Source organism: Poecilia reticulata, chromosome 1, assembly GCF_904066995.2.
Source record: "Poecilia reticulata chromosome 1, P_reticulata-male-v2, whole genome shotgun sequence".
In the NCBI taxonomy this organism is placed as follows: domain Eukaryota; kingdom Metazoa; phylum Chordata; class Actinopteri; order Cyprinodontiformes; family Poeciliidae; genus Poecilia; species Poecilia reticulata.
In genome coordinates, this window is record NC_088830.1 from 10,757,810 (window position 1) to 10,775,422 (window position 17,613).

A 17,613-nucleotide genomic window follows, 5' to 3' on the forward strand; every position below is an offset into this window, starting at 1 on the left:
AATACTACTAGTAAAAAAAAAAAAAATTATATATACATATATATATATATATATATATATATATATATATATATATATATATATATATATATATATATATATATATATATACATATATCATGTATTTGTTTCTCATTTCATTACAGTTTAGATTTTCATACGGAAATATGAAATGAAGCCAATAAGGGTGGTGAGTATTGTAAATAAAATGGTTTAATGTTAAATGTTACTGTTAAATCTAGGGCTAGAATGTACAAGTTGCTTTAGTTCTAATCGGGTTAAAATGTAACTACAAGCCACGACAGACTCCACCGTTTTAGCAACCAATAAACAATGGAACAAATCTCTGTAAAAAAAAAAACCCACCAACAACAACAACAAAAAGAAACTAAACAAACTAAACTGTGTTTATTATATTTGACTTTCAAATCAGTTAAAAAGCAACATACTTTTAATTTGAAGGCCAAACTCAACTTCTGATCTCTTTATGCTTCCCTTTGTTTGACTTGACAGCTTGTTGTCAGTTACCTGTAAATGCAGCTTTGGGCATTTGGATCATTGGCTTTTACCTTTTTTGTTTGTTTGTTTTAGTTCGTATCGTTCACTTTACATTAAGTGTCAGCGGCTACTAAAAAAAAAAAGTCTCAGTTTTTTTTTCTTCTTACTTTTTAGTGAACGCTGTTCTTTTACCTTTCACAAAATGTCAGAAAAAAAAGTATCCACAAACATAGAGAGACCGGCAGGTTTGACATTTTGTAGAACCACCAGCATGTATATCTTTTCTAATCCGGATCTGGACCTCCCTGTCATTTCTGGTCAAAAGTTACACTAATTAAAGGAATAAACTACTCATCTTTGGCTCTTAGTTAATTATTTCAACTATTCCTCCTGGGTAAAGTGATTATATGATGTGGGAATTCTATGATTTAAAAAAGAAAAAGAATTTGATGCAAATGTTTGCATTTATTGTGGATTTTTATTTCTGACGTAAACCAGCTCAAAAACGACCCATAGATGCCTACATATTTACCTCTTGATGCTACATATATTCACACACATATATTTTTCATATGTACCTCATTTGTTGCAATGACTCTTAAAACAAGGTGAACCTCACCATTTACCTCATCTCACAATTTAAATTGATCTCAAACTTGTTGTAAGTATATGGAACTCAACTGGGGTCATAAAGATAGTAAAAACAAAAAAATAAATGAAAGTTTAACTCCACACATGCCTTCCCGGACAGGTCGCCAGTCCTTTCTGCTAATATATTATTCTAATTACATTTCACTGTCGAAGATGGAGTACTATTTGAATATCAATCTCAGGGGATGTGTGACCTCTAAGCATTGTTCTTGTGAGAGAGCTTGGCGTGTGGGTGGTGTGCTGAGAGCTTACAAAGAGAGGACTGTTGTGGGATTTGATAAAGCCCGTCTGATAGGTCTGCTCTGAAACTGTGCTGAGAGCCTCGGAGAGCCACGGCTCAGCTCATCAAACACAGACGACAAGAGCTCCAGCTTGTGCTTGAGGGTGTAAGTTTTATTCATAAATCCACAGGTGAAGTCATGTAAAGTCGAAAATGAGCCAGAAGGGAAATGAAGCTGGTTCGCAGACTGAAAAGAGGGCAAGAAAGATCATTTCAGCTGATTAAGTCTGGGAACTCTTTACTCTTGCTGCAGTAAAAACTACAGCTGCATTACTGTGAGGGTCTTCTCTGCAGAGCAGCTGATTGTAGACTGGCTACCAAAGGAGAGAGACCGACTAATGAACAAGCCAATATCAGTTTTACCTGTTACTCTGCATTGTAGAGTAACAGCATCTTCTCCCAAAAGGAAGATTTCAAACTCATTTTTGTTTTGGGCCAAATCAAGATAATTAATGCTCTTAAAGGGCCAGTTGTGCCAAATGTATTGATAAAACCTGTTCACAAACTGTAAAAAATAAATAAATAAATGAATTCTTAAAATGTAATAATATTGTTGAACATCTTTTCAGTCCCTCCAGGATTTCATGATTCGTTTTGTGATTTTTTTGCAATGAAAACCAAAGTATTTGTGGCACTAATTTGGAAATATTTGCTATACTTGCGCTTATTTGTAAGCTTTTTATTACTCACTGTATGGATGGTGGACTATAATCTGATATCAATTAAGACTGACGCAGATGTATAGTACAAATCAGAAGGTTTGGTAACACTTTAGGGGGGTGAATAAGACTGTCATGACACTTTCATAAACATGACATAACAGGTAAAAAAAAAGGTAAAGTTTAAACAGTAATGTTTAATAACATAAAGTTACCTAATGTTTAAAGTGCAATCAGTAATACTTTTATAACAAATTTATATCAGTAATGATTTCTTGGTTAATGTCAAGTTGTCATAACAAAGAAATTTTGAATAATGTCAACTTTGTATTAAAAGTGTCATAATTTACCGAATGACGCTTTATGATAACAGTCAAATATTCATGAAGGCTTATTCATGTGTTTATGACAGGTGTTTATGAAAGTGTCATGTCAGTCTTATTCACCCCCCTTCAAATAAAGTGTTACCGAAGGTTTTTGACAATTTAAAAAAAAAGAAAAATCTGCAATAAACTTCCAATTATTAGCACAAAAAAAGATTTGTTGATTTTGTGAGAATTTCCACAATATTATTTAAGAGACTGGAAGGACTGATTGATATAATATGGAAGTGAACAGATAAAAAAAATTGCATTAATTTTACTGAAAACATAATATTTAAGGACACTTAGTGTTTAGTCTAGAATATAGAGGGCCACATTAAAAGCTATGGCGGGCAGGTTTTGGCCCACAGACCTCGAGTTTGACACATTCCGTATTTTGGCTCATAATGCATCGAAAAGAAGAAATGAAGTTCCCGTAAAATGTACTCACCACCTTGAATGTTTCACCCTTTTACTGCTGTGGCAAATCATTCTTCATCAATAAAATGTAGCTTTTTTTGACAAACAAAAAAAATCCCTTTAATATCAAAAATGAAAACTGATTTCTACAAACAAAAAAAAGAAAAGGACTAAAAATATGTAGCATAAAATCGACAATTTTGCTGGCTTTTCTAAAGCTTGAATCAGTTTCAGCTTGAGCAGATTTATCTTCAGAGAAAATTAAACTTTGACTCACTACACTGCAGTGATGCAGAAATTATGACCAGTCTGAATGTGTAAATCCAGTGCAAATTTTGTTCATTTGCATGCTACTTTTATCTTTTTTCCCCCTGCACAATATATTATTTATTTCGAGATTTTACTTCCTGTTTGCGTCCCAAACTTATTTTCATTCTCTACCTTTGAAAATCGCTTGAGTCGACGCATTGAACCGAAGCGCCATCTGGTGTCAATTTTTAGTCACTGCAGCAGAAAATGACCAACAGCTATAAGGAATCAGCATTTTTATTATCTCAGTAATATGAATATATTAGCATTCTGCTGTTACACAGTTACAGTCCTGTGAAAACAATTATTTGTTCTTTAAGACATATTCACACATTAATGCCAAACCCTTTATTATTTTTTTATTTATCTCTAAAAAGAAAAACAACCCCACACTCCTGAAAATAACATTTTACTAGATGTCTAGATTTGTTGGTAAGAAACGAAAAGTTAGTATAGCTTACCTCCTAAGAGCTAAACCTCAATGGTGAAAATGTTTTCACTTCTCAAAATACTTCTTGCTGCCATCTTTTTGTCTCTGACATCTGTCCACTACTCACTTTCAGCTTTTTGATGTTTTAAGGATTTCTTTTTTGTTCACTCTAGATTGAGTCACCTCACATTATTATCTCAGTGAGATCAACAACTGGGCTTGAATCATTCCGGGACTGACTTTCCATTTAATAACTCTCAGCCAGGCTAAGATGGATTTACTGTTATGCTTGGATCACTCTTTGTTGCAGGGTCCAGTTCTGCTCCAGCTTAAATGGTTTTACAGCTGATGACACGTTTTCCTCAAACACCCTCTGACACACGGTCGAATCCATGATGGACTCCGTTATGGAGAACTGGTTCGGTGGTGCGACAGCAAAACGTCCCCAAACACTAAAACTTGCCCCTCTATGCTTCACGATTGACCTATGCCAAACCCTAGCTTGGCCAATGCCTTCCTAAGCAATTCCACTCAATTCTGATTCATCTTCACAGCTCAGTCTGGGCTTTCTGCCATTTAAGTGGATTTCTCCGGAAGAATGTCTACCGGGACAAAGAATAGCAGGAGAAGTTCAGGTATGGTTCAGTTTCGATACCAGAACATTAGGCTTCAGTCAAAGGGATTTCACAAAGGAAACGGTGCTGCTGCTGTTTTTGTATCCTGGTTGTTTACTGGCAATGAATCACACAAAACAAGGACAATATTAAGAGTAAATACTGATTAAGGACCCAACAGAGTGCCGACAGAGTGCATTTTAATGGAAAATGCCAATATGGTTCACTGCAGAACTGAGGTAAAAATAAACAACAGTTCAAAGTTTTGAGGGGGAAAAAAAGCTAGGAAATTGTAGCACATTAATTTTTTTCAGTTATCCTAACCTTCTCAGGACATGTCAAAAAACAAAAAAGGTAAAGTTTATGTATTAGAACAAAACATAGTTCAGAGGGAAGTTACAGTGGAAACAGAGCGAGAACCCTTCTTATTTTATTAGAACAAGTTATCACAAAACTCTGCTGTTTGTCTGAATTACAGCGGTTCAGATCTGAAAATATAAAATATTACAAGAGCAGTGTGGTCGCTTCCTGATGACTCCTCTGATAAAAACGAATAAAAGAACGAGGAACATCAACAAGAAACTGAAAAATAATTTCTCTAAAACATAAACTCGGAAGTATATTTATGCTCTAGATGTTCAATAAAGTTTGAAAATTAAAACTGTTGCAGAGAGAAATTTAAGAGACAGTGAAGTTATTTGCTTAATGCCAAACAAATAACATTCTGCACCAGCAATATCAAAATATAGCAGTTCTCGGCACCTCTGGTAAAAGGTTGTTTGAAGGTTTGTATGAAAAACTTTTAATTAAGATAAAAATAAATTCAATCGCTGGTGCCACACCAATCAGGATTCCCTAAACTTCCTATAATAAAATGTTAGTGAAGCGTTGAGGAGGGAATTCACCCCTTGGCCCTGGACGACTGTTGTTAGATGCTATCTAAATGCCAACCAGCTGTTTGGGAAGCATGCCAGGAAAAAGCCTTTTCTGTCCTAACAATCATATATGTAAAAGCAGAGTGCTGCTGCTGTTTTTGTATCCTGGTTGTTTACTGGCAATGAATCACACAAAACAAGGACAATATTAAGAGTAAATACTGATTAAGGACCCAACAGAGTGCCGACAGAGTGCATTTTAATGGAAAATGCCAATATGGTTGCCGTTTGGCAAATTCTACTGGGACTTCAACTGGCTGCTTTGGTGAGTGCAACAAAAAAGCTGGGTCTGATGTGAAACAAAGAATTAACTCTTAGAAAAGCACCTTATTCTCACTGTTAGGCATGGTGGAGGTTCTGTGATGCGTGATGGGTTTGTATTTCTCCTAAATAGTCTGGAAATCTAGTTAGAGTGCCTGGCATTGTGAACTGTTAGACACTGAAAGATTTCACATAAAAATCAGTGGATCTCTGACCGGAAGACTGAAACTGGATCGTCACAGGGATTTTCAAGCGAAAAATGAGCTGAGAAATTTGGCTGAATGAATGCAGAAACGGCTCACGAGTTAACTAAATCAACCTTCCTTCTCACTTCCTGAGATGTAAATCCTATAGATGCCCAGGTGGGGGAGCCGAAGAGTAGAGAACTTAAGACTGGATGACCTACTGAGTTTGTGCGAAGAGGAATGGTCTAAAATATGGTCTGTTTGTTTAAAACTTGTAAAATATTATAAGAGAAGTAGGGGTGCAAGTTAGTGTGGCACCAATGATTTGGTGAAAAAAGAACAGATGTTTTTCCCCCCCCAATTGTATTTAAATTTAAAGCTAAGGTAAATAAAATGAACTGTATAAATGTATGATAGAGTAAAACACAATTAACTTAGGGGTTTTTACACATCTTTATAAAGGGTTCCAATAAATGTAGAGGACCCTGCATTGTTTTCCTCTGCTTTCAAATACAACTAACAGAACATGTACCGCAAATGTTCTTTCCATTTAAGTAGGAACACAAAATATCCTGAAGTCCATTCTGTATCTCGTTTTCTGCCCATTTTCAGTCTTCCTGGAGCTATTCCTGGAATCCACACCAGTGGACATTATTTCAGGAAACTCTCTGGCTGCCCTCCACCTCATCTCTCCCTTGGCTGCCTCCTGTCCTCTTCCCTTCCATCTCACTGCTTCCTCCAGCGGTTTTTGGGTTTCTCCTCACACTCTGGACCCTCGCATGTACCGGGGAGAGGCGGCGGATTTGCTGGGGCAGCCTTTGCCGGGGCGGGTGCCCCTGAGCTCTTGGTGACGCTGCTGAGCAGAGCCGGAAGCTCGTGCGAAATGGCCTTCTCGATCTTCTCCAGCAGGCATCCGTCAGTCCAGCTGCAATGCTGGGAGAGTTGCTTGAAGTTGGAAATGGGGTTGACCCCAAAGAAGTCCTGGTAAGCCTCCTTGTCGGGCAGGTCGAACTTGCTGACGTTGCTCTTGGCCAGAATGGACTTGAAGATGTAGTACTTATCGGGGTCGTTCACGACGTCTTGGAAAACCTCGTAGGGGTCTCCGAACCAGCCCAGCTTGTCGTAGTAGGTCTGAAGGTAGCGGTCTACCAGCAGAGCGTGGATGCGTACACGGATGGCGTGCTGGCGGATGAAGGCAATTTTGTTTTCTATCTGATTCTCAACCACCTGCACGGACAGAGGCAAGTTTAAGGAACATAAATAAGAAAGCAGAGTCAAGAAACAAGAACTCGTAGGAGAATACAGCTTTGATTGGTGGTCCGTCCAGGGTGTAGGCCACTGACAACTAGCTCTAATGCCATCCTGTAAAACAGGTCTCGAAACTGAATGGGAGAATAAATATCATCATTCCACCTGGACCCAAACACTGACACTGTTAAAGTTTTCTGTTGCTAATTAAAAACACCCGCCCATTAGGGCAACAACTAACTATTTTGGTAATCAATTATTCTGATAAAATAAATAAATAAATTAGCACATTTCACAGATTTTTCTTTTAACCACTTAAACCTTTTTTATACAATATGAGAAATACATTAAAGGATACAAATAAACACAATAATTAACCTATCAGAAGTTTCCAAAGCCATAACCTCATCATTTGGGCTTTCTCTCATTGTTTAGGCAAATAGAAATAATTTTGGTGATTCTAACTCACCTAAAACAAAAAACAAACAGCTTGGTCTGTCTTAACTTGAGACAGCGAGAGAGAGAAAAAAAGCCACGTGTCTTTTTGAAAACTTCTGGTTTCAATTGTAGATATTCAACAGCAGCGGCCCAAAAATTGAGAAATTCCCCACAGACCCTCAGCAGCGAACCACAGAATCACCTTGAGGTTACTGAACAGAAAGCAATGAGCTTAACCTGGTTGAGATCCTCCAGCAGGGAGATTTCCTCCTTCATGAAGAGCTCTCGGCTGGTGTCTGGAGCATAGTCTTGCGGCCAGAAGGAGCTGACATACACGCGAGGCGGCTCTGTGACATTGACGAGCGGCGCCATGCTCCAGAACAGGGCCCCGTAGACCCTCATCAGGTCCTGTGTAGAGAGGCTGTCGGCCTTGTTGAGGATGAGGCGAATCTGGGACTCGCGGCCCTTCATCTGGCGGAAAAGCATCTCCAGCTCGCCCCCCACATCCAGCTTGGTGGGGTCGAACACCAGGAAGATGAGGTCGGCTCTGTCGATGAACCACTGGCACACATCGTTGTATGGGTAACCTGTGAAAGTGAGCTAGGTTAGCTTCAGCTGTGCAATTTCTATGGAAAAGACTAAAGGTTTGATGGCTTTGTTCAAACAATATCTCTCCTCTATCCACCTTTCTATAGAGGACAGATTTTTGGAGTGATCCTCACCTCTTTCCTGCTGCTTGCGGTTTTCAATGATGCCTGGTGTGTCAACAAAGGTGACCCTCTCCAGTAACTTGTGGGGCATCTCAATGCCGACCAGTCGCTCCAGGAAGCCCTGACCAAACTTCTCTAGCGGAGAGAAGGACCTTGAACTGTCTGCTGCCATCACAATGCCCTCTATGGTGCGAAGCCTCTCCCCATGCATGATGACCGTGTACTCAGATGTGGTGGGCTCAGCACCTGGTGCACGGATGAAAAGAAAGGGATTTTTTTTTTCCCGGTGCATACACCAAAATCAGAAACTGTCAGGTTTTATTTGCGCTAACCTGTGTAAAGTTCCTGGGGTGTGCCATGGAGACCCAAAAGGTAGTTGATCATCGAGGACTTCCCAACACTCCAGGGTCCGAGAAACAGAACCATTGGCTTTGAGGTGATCTCACCATCTGTAGGTGTGTGTTTATAAAAGGTAGGAGGAAGGTTTGAGAAAAAAAAAAAGAAACCACCACCTTGTAAAGATTTACCCTAACCCTAACCCGCTACAAGATGCAGTCCAAGCGTAGAAGTTATTGGTTAACAGGTACTTGTTCTGGAACATGCCTAAACCACCTGCCGGTAATTTCCATGAAAGCATTTGGTGAATTTTATGTAGATCCCTTGAAAGTTGCATCCAAAACTCTGCTGGATTCAGTGCTGGACCAAAAAGGAGAAAAACACTAAAATAGAGCGACACACTAAGTAAAATCCCCGTATCAACGCTGATACAAGAGCTTTCATTAGTGTGTGATACATGCTACCACACATTATCAACGTTATAAACTTCCTCCATCGTTCTATTAACTCCAGTCAGCTTCCCTGTCCTAAAGAAAAGCATCTCCACAGAATGATGCTGAAAAAAAGGAAAAATTTGATTAAAACCATGTGTCCTTTTCCTTAAAAAAACAAAAAACTATGCTTTACTTTTGTGTTTTCTCTTAAATAAAATATAAAATAAATCCTCCAGTTTTGTAATGAACACTTTTGCAAGACACAGCTCCTGCAGATTGATCTGATTGGTAAAAGTTAGCTTATGCTACTTTTGGTCTCACCATTGTTCTCCAAAGGAAGAGCCAGCAGCACCTACCTGTAACTTCATGTTGCCTGAGCTCATTGTACTTAAAGACTTGTTCCATTGGCTTGATGGACTTATGGTAGATGTTTAACAGTCTCTTTATGGCGCCTAAACAGAGAAAAGCAGAGAGAGAGAGACAGACCCATAACAGCGAATGCCAAAACCTGTTTCCGCTGTGGATGATGAAAAGACCCCATAAAATTTACTGTACAGATCGGAGGCAATAAAAGGCCTGCCCTGCTGTAGCTCATAACTTTCCTAACAGGAACCGCTCTGATTCAACAAACTGTAGAGGCTTTTATGCTCAGGACAGCATCACATTTGGTCTGATTAATCGCCCTCATTTGTACACACGCACTCACATGGTACATCATCCGCACACACTTTGGCCCAGACATCATGAAGCAATCATCAGAATGGCTGCAGCACGGCGACGCAAAAAAAAAAAAAAAAGCACATCTGGTTTCCTTTTTGCATTGACAACGTAGGTGTAAACATTCAGATGCTGTTGTAGTTCAAGACACGGCTTCGTTTCCACAGCAGAGGTCCAACGGACGTAACCGGTGGTGATGATGGATAGAGGCAATGTGTTTTAACTGTGTTTAATAGATGAGTGTCTTTCCCATCAGCTTTCAGGTATGGTGGAGCATTAGGCCCAACATTATGACTTTATTCTGTAATTTTGGCCCTAATATTCCGTTATATTTTAGGGAACTCGTGTAGCTTGTAAAGACTTCTTCTCATCAGTACGATCGGGTCGATATTTTGCCCCTTACCAGAGAACTCTGCTGACGGTTCAGCCGTCGCCAGTCGCAGCATCTCCTCAATGTGGGAGCGGTCTCTCAGGCCCGACCCAATGGCCTCTTCCTCTGTGAGAGTGAATGAACATGCGGTGAGTCGGCAGGTGAATGAAAGAGAGCCAATCTAAATGTGACCGAAACAAGCTGTGCTTCGCTAACAGACAGCTGTCGTCTCTGATCTACGAGAGTTGAGAACAAAATCAGCAAAAATCTGCAGAAGTTGATAAAAACAGAAGCGATGTGAGTAATCTGAGTAGAAGTACTAGCCTCATAGTTAAAACAGGGTTTTGTTCCTATGTAAACAACACATTATATTGTTTTAGCTCCAGTTTCCAATGTTTTGTAACCTCTATCTGGTTTTCTTCCACGATTGCCTTGTATTTCGGTATTTCCTCCTGTTAAAAAAAAAAAAAGCGTCCCCACAACATGATTCTGTCACCACCATTTACATTTTGCAGGTGGTGTGTTCAGGGTGCGTTTCCACTACATATGATGATTTGAACGCATGCCTAAAAGTTGCATTGTGGTCTGACTATTAGAGCATCTTTTTTTTCCAGATTTAAATAACTTTATTGTTTTTAGTTTAAAGAAGAGCTTAATTATGACAATATGTATTTTTTGTATTATTATTTTTAAAAATTCAACACCCTCCCCTACTCTGGGTGGCAGAAATAAAACAAAATACATAATTAACTTAAGAATAGAATAAGAGACAAATATATCCAATAGTACAATAGTATCCAACAATGTGCATGCAACGAAGCATAGGCAATCCCATTTCTATGAAGCCGTGAGACTCTTAGCTCATCTCTGACTGTACAAAAAGTAGCTGTCAAAGTGTCCGATGTCATCAGTTGTTACTGAAGAGGACTGAAAAACTGAAGACCCAGTAATGTTCTCCCTCCCAAGTCCAACAGTTAATAAAATTGTGCATTTCGACAACTTTTTGTACCTTCAGCTTGAAGCTGTGCTGGCTCCTCTGCAGGCACCTCCTCTGGTTTCACCTCCTGGTCAGAACCCTGTTCAGACTCCGGTGCGTCCTCTGTGGTTTCCTCCACTGCATCGTCCTCAGTGTCTTCCAGAGAAGGTTCCTGGTTAGCCTGATGGGTGATTTCTGGTTCTGGGTCAGGCTCGGTAACTAGCTCAGGCTCTAAAGTAACTTCTTGCTCTGCTTTTGCTTCAGGTTGTTCTGTCACTTCCGGCTCTTTCACTCGATCCTCCGGTAGCTCCTGTGACTCCGGTTTGGGGTCTTCTGTCAAATCTGGGGGTCTTTCCTCTGGTTCAGGCACCATTTCATCCTCCTCTACACCTTCGTCTTCATCAGCTGCAATGTCCTGACTCACGTCTTCTTCCTCTACTTGAGGCGATTCTGCTAGTGCTTCCAGCTCCTCTTCCTCAGGTGTCTTCTCTTCTGGCTCAGCAACTATGATCTCTTGAGGTACTTCCTTTTCCTTGCTTTGAGCACCAAATGTCGCTTCTTCACGCTCCTCTGCAATCTCCTCCAGGCTCCTTTCTTCACTTGCAACTTCCTCGACAGAAGAATCATCCTCAGTTGGATGTACTTCCTCTAGCTCTTGCTCCAACGCGGCCACCAACTCGTCTTCATCACTCGACAGGGGCTTGCAGGGGTGGCACACGGCTCTCTCTGGAGCCGGGGTGTCATTGGACGAGGTCTGGCTGGCATCAGTTGTGTCACATCCGCAGGGAAAGAGGTCTCCGTCTGGCTGCTGGAGCTGAAGACGCATTCGACGCTCCTCCTCGTGGATGGAGGACTCTGTCAGGAGAAATGAAGGTGTTAAAGAACATCAAGCAAGAGCTCACGGGGCTGCTCTAATAATAATAATAATGAATCTCCTTTCCTGCTCACCACCAGTCATAACTTTGCTCCCGAGAGACTTGACCTGCATATACTGTACATCCATTTCCAGCGTTGTTTATGGTTCCAGAATTGCGCCGCTCATTGTAGCCGCATTTTGGAGTGGCTCTGTTATTTCTGATTTGTTCTTTTTCTAGACTTCTGCTTGTTTTGTTTTTTTTTCTTCTACTTTTGGATGCTGTGCAGCTGGAAGGATTTTTTTTTTTTGTTCTCATCTTGTAACTTTGGGACAATTGCTATGAGGCGTAGTCATGGTGACAGGAAGTTGAAAAGGATGCAGAGGACCAAAAAGCAGCTTATTGAAGACCAGAAAGCTGACCACTGAGGTATTCTGGACCATCTTCAGAGGTTTCACATAATAGCCTTAACAATAAAATGTTTTTCTTTAATCACTTTCTCTGCACTTAGTGCTGCTATTACACTTAAACTTTGTTACCGTGCTTTAATAGATCAAACACAGCTACCATCACTTCTTTGAAATCATACCTAACAACAGGGGACTCTTTTGGCATCCCAATACATTGAGACATACAAGATATCCTTGACTGCCATGATAGACAAAGAGCAAAGGTTTGTGACCTGCATTTAAATTTAACTGCCTGTGGTACAGAGTGTGATGTGAGACACTTAAATGAATGACTGCAGTTCATGTTACAAGATGGATTCACTGTGAGGGAGGAGGATTAAAAGGTTTTGGCAGCTGTCAAAGACATCAGATGTTTTGTTAAGCATTTTGTCACTTATTAAGAAGATCCTGTTGAAAATATTTGTTTTGATTTTTGACTCAGGTAGACCTCTGGTGATTAAACTTCATTTTCTTGCTGTTTGTGATTTTCGTACTTAAAGACTCCACTAAGTCTAAGAGATTTCCAGCCAAACTTATGCTTACCAAACCATTAGTATTAAAACCGTCGGATCTTTTGTTGCCAACAACGGATGTGTGAAATTGTGTACTGATAAATAAACGAGACTCTAGCATTTTGTGTGCCACAAACTAAAACTTAAATATCAGATTTCATCAAGTGCCTTGTTGGCAAACTGTTTTCTATTAAGTGTCCCACTTTTAAAAGTCCATAGAAAGGTCATTATGAGAACAATATGTACCTTCCAGTCCCCCAAAGTACCGTCCAGCACTGTCCCCCACACTAACTTAAGATATGTCCAATGTGTTCCCATCATGTTGTTGTCACCTCTTGGGGCTCTAAGTTTTTGGCTTACCACCTCCCAGTGGGGTAGTCAGCCTCAACAGCTACTCAACGTGTAAAAAAAACACAATACTGCAGTAATGTTATGTCATGAGGCGTTATTATGCAGACTTTGCCAAAAGTGAAAATAAAATTGAGTCCAAAATACAATTAAGGGGCCACATTGTGTCATATTGTTATTTTAATAAATATCTGTGAGAAACAAAAAGGTGAATTTTCAGAGTTCGAGGAGTTCCCCAAGCACATTTCCATAGGAAACAGATAGAAAAGAAGATGTTGCCTCCAGGCTACGAAACATGACAAAAGTGCAAAGTCATAAGAAATCTGTTGACGACCCGATGAGGCTCAGAGGAGGTTGGGACTGATCAAAGAGGCCAACCAAGTCTGGCTTTGAACATCTTAGTTTGGGTCAAATTTGGTTGAAACCTATAGACAGGAAAAGTCCAGTTTTACCCCATATTTAATTGTTACATGCAGACAAGTTAGGTCCAACCTTGAATAGCCGCGATTGTGAGTGTGTTTGCAAACAATATGTAAATCTAACAGATTCAGTGCAGAAAAATGTGAAGCTTCTATTCAATTACTATCCATCCTTTAGAAATAATCGTTAGTATTACATCACAGTCTTAAGCCATCCCTCATTTCTTCATGTTACTTTCTGGAGGACACACTTTCCTGAAAACATTCAAAGCTCGGATTCATACCGAAGACCTTTTTGCTCTAACCTAACCAGTGCTGGCAACTGCATCCCTCTGTTTATCAGTCAACCATGAAAAGCCTCTTGAACTCAAAGAATGAAAACTCTTGATGACGTCAAGGTTGGTCAGAAAAGAAAATTGAAAGTGGACATTTTTTTAGCCAAACGTTGCAGATGTTGTAATTTGACCAAACTCAACAACTTTCATACCACATTTAGACGTCTGTGGACATCTTTAGATATCTCTTCATCTTTCACTTTTTAAGCCTCTCTAGACATTCAAACATGATTTGCTTTGGATTTATTATAGACCTTCAGAAAACATTTAAGAACTATTGATCAAAGCCACTTAAACAGACTCTAGGACATTTGTGTAAAAATATCAAAGCGGCTCGGTAATGGAGCAGAAATCTCTCTCGGCAGTCAATGCCAAGGTCTTATAATACCCATCTTGAGCAGACTTAAGTGTACCGCAGGTGTCTATAATTGAATGACTCAAGAGAGGAAGAAGAGTAATCTGATCCATGTCTGTATAGCTTCGACTCTGATCTGCCTGAGTCATGTGGGAGGTTTGAATACAGTCCAGACGGGTGCAGTGGCATCGTTTGCGTTCTAACACGAGCCAAACAACAAAAAGCTACAAGGTTTTACAATTGTTGACTAACTCATCATTGTCAGCGATTATTATATCTGTCTGATACTGCTGGCAAATGGAGGGTGGTTAGAGATCTAAATGAAGAGCAATCCTGGAAGAAAACAAGTTAGAAGATGCAAAAACCCAAGATTTGCATAAGGTTTTATCTTTGAAATGCAGTAAAATGGGCGGCTGCACAGTGGCGCAGTTGGTAGAGCTGTTGCCTTGCAGCAAGAAGGTTCTGGGTTCGATTCCCGGCCTGGGGTCCTTCTGCATTGAGTTTGCATGTTCTCCCTGTGCATGCGTGGGTTTTCTCCGGGTACTCCGGTTTCCTCCCACAGTCCAAAAACATGACTGTCAGGTTAATTGGCCTCTCTAAATTGTCCCTAGGTGTGAGAGTGTGTGTGCATGGTTGTGTGTCTCTGTGTTGCCCTGCGACAGACTGGCGACCTGTCCAGGGTGTACCCCGCCTCTCGCCCGGAACGCTAGCTGGAGATGGGCACCAGCAACCCCCCCGACTCCACCAAGGGACAAGGGTGCAAGAAAATGGATGGATGGATGCAGTAAAATGGTGTGAATCAAGCCATACTTGTGTTTTAGAATGGCCCAGTCAAAGTACAGATCCACATTTGTTAGTTTATCAAAGGAAACCTTTAAAAAGGCGTTTGTTGTTGTGACTTGACTCGATGTGGAGACGTTCAAGGTATGTGAATACTTTTCCAAATCACTTTACCCAGTTTGAATTAAAACATTCAGATCCATTTTAAATAATTGTCTGATTAATTAATTGGAGAATAACTGGTAACTACTTTAACGCTTGGAGCACTTATAACAAGTCTTTATCACACTTTTTCTGCATTTTTGTAAATATAAAATAACTAAGCGTTGTTTATGACAGCATAAACACAGACTGCATCTTTCCTGAGTAATCATAAACAAAAAATTTTTTTTAACATTTAAAAACATTTTCAGTCCAAAGATTTGTTTGCTACCATTCTCGATAAACTTAATTTAATCTCTGATAGAAAATAAGATGAATAGTTTATTCTGTAGTATTAATGTCAACTTTTTATTATTACTTTATGGTACGTAAAAAGTTAAAGCAGACAGGATAGGCGCTACTCGATTGTTAAAGTCCAAAATCTAAATGAGAATCTTCAGCAGCAATGCTTATTTACAGACACCAACTAATTGACTCGAGATCCATCCATCCATCCATCCATCCATTTTCTTGACACCCTTGTCCCTTAGTGGGGTCAGGTGGGTTGCTGGTGCCCATCTCCAGCTAACGTTCCGGGCGAGAGGTGGGGTCACCCTGGACAGGTCGCCAGTCTGTCACAGGGCAACACAGAGACACACAGGACAAACAACCATGCACACCTTCAAGTCCTCTGCTTGCGGATTATTCTCACTTCAAGAACGTTGGAATACAGTTAATGGCAACGTGTTGCTGTGGTGCAGATCAGTTGCCAGAAATGCTCCCCGACTCCCCGGCAGCAGCAGCAGCAGCCTGACACTGGAGCCTGGGCAGAGCGCAGGCCTGTAGGGACGGAGCGGGACAGGTGCCCTGGGTGCTGGACGCCCAGAAATAGTCCCACAATGAGTCAGAGGGCGAAAAGAAGGAGGGATAATTCCATTTCTATTTTCAGGAAGCGTGACGCCCGTCGCCCTCTCTCTGCAATTGTCATGAGGCCGCGTTGCGGCTCCTGCAGGAGCTCCAGCCGCGAACGGCTCAGGGTCTCCTCCAAGAACAATAAATACATCAAGATGTCATAAAGTCGGCATATGGCAGCAATTAAACATAGCAGCCACAGGGAAACAGAGTCTGATTGTGTGTGAGTGCATGACAGATTAGCGGCTCGGCAGGCGGAGCAGCAGACGAAGCCCCGCTGAGGTGTTTGACTCGGCAGTGATTGCATCCAGAGTTTAATGTTTGTTTCAAAATTAGGTGTATTTAACATATTAAGTATGTGATAATACAGTATATTTTACAGTATAACTACAATATATTCAGTATGTAATGCAGACTTTAAGTTTTTGGGAATATACAAGAAGATGTACTATAAAAATATGAAAAATTTCATCTTTTAAATAACACAAATGTTTGTGAATATGCTAGGTGATGTGCTGTAATATTACAGAAAATTTCCACTTTTAAACAACGCAAATATTTGTGAATGTAAAAAACCCAGAACATTTCAGAAATGGAGTAAATTTACCATGAGAAACTGTTCAATTACAGTGAATATCCATGCGTTGCAACGGAAATATTCATACAATTAGCGGAAAATGTCCTGGTAATTTTCTGCCAGGAACTTTTCTTTTTTTAAATTTTAATTTCTTTTAGCTGTGAAATTTAAGTCAAAGTGTATGGCTTGAAGTTTGTCTGACAAAGACGTCACAGAAGCAATCTTTGCATTTGGGTACGCGATGTCTGTGCATTCCCGAGAGGTTGGAAGAGATCATTATCAGCCTAACAACCGTATCTGATGACGACTTTGTCTGACAATATCCCGACACCTGGTCAGTGGGGGTCAAAACGAATCGGCACAAGGACGGACAAGAAGCTACAAGAAGCTTCGACATTAATTAAGGGAGAGTCGATAAAGACCCCAAAACAGCACGAGACGGAGCAAAGCGTCCAGTGTAAAAAAAAAAAAAGATCTGGTTGATTCAGATTTAAAGCAGCAAATTCTACCAAAGTTGTTAGGAAGTTTACCAAAAATGGTGACATGCGTATACACATCAAGTGGACATTTCATTTGAATCAGTCCCTTTTTTTTTTTTTGTTCAAGAGCGTTACAAACAAAAACTAAACATTCATTTGTGTCTAAATCTGGTTATTTCATTCATCCGGCCTCCGTACCTGCAGCCGACAGAGCCAGGAGACACAGCAAGCGGCACGCAGTCGCCAGAAGCTTCATTTTGGCTGCCAGAGGACTGCGGATCATCCCCCCTTGATATATATACCGCTGCGGCTGAAGGTCAGAGGGCACGTCGTTGGAGGTGGGGTCGCATTGAGTGTCAGAACAGCTGCCCGGGAGCGCTGATAGGAGCGGAGCAGGAAGAGGCGGGCCGAACGCTTGTAGTTTAAAGTGAGTCTGTGGCCCGAATCTAAAAGGGCCAAAATAGAAACTTTAGCTCTGGTTTCATTGTCACTGATGTACACGATGGATGGATGGATGATTATGGGTTACAGATAGTGAAAAACTAAAATTTAATGCCTCATAAAATTTGAAAATCACATGAGATCAATAAACCAGTACATCTACAAACAAAACTGTTCT

General features: G+C 40.4%; 1 protein-coding gene across 1 annotated transcript; it reads right to left on the reverse strand.

Moving 5' to 3' along the window:
* Positions 1–5,251: 5,251 nt before the first annotated feature.
* Positions 5,252–17,302, reverse strand: srla (sarcalumenin a). Its single transcript, XM_008407739.2, has 8 exons — positions 17,193–17,302; positions 10,867–11,688; positions 9,891–9,983; positions 9,127–9,222; positions 8,333–8,449; positions 8,013–8,246; positions 7,528–7,877; positions 5,252–6,831 (listed from the first exon to the last, which is right to left on the reverse strand). The coding sequence occupies exons 1-8, from the start codon at positions 17,275–17,277 to the stop codon at positions 6,331–6,333; spliced, it is 2,298 nt and encodes a 765-aa protein (XP_008405961.1). The 5' UTR covers positions 17,278–17,302; the 3' UTR covers positions 5,252–6,330.
* Positions 17,303–17,613: the final 311 nt, after the last annotated feature.

Coding starts and splice junctions, on each gene's coding strand:
- srla (XM_008407739.2), bottom strand. CDS start 17,277: ATGATCCGCAGTCCTCTGGCAGCCAAAATGAAGCTTCTGGCGACTGCG. Junction 11,689..17,192: donor CCTGGCTCTGTCGGCTGCAG/GTACGGAGGCCG, acceptor TTCTCCTGACAG/AGTCCTCCATCCACGAGGAG. Junction 6,832..7,527: donor TGCTGGAGGATCTCAACCAG/GTTAAGCTCATT, acceptor CTGTCCGTGCAG/GTGGTTGAGAATCAGATAGA.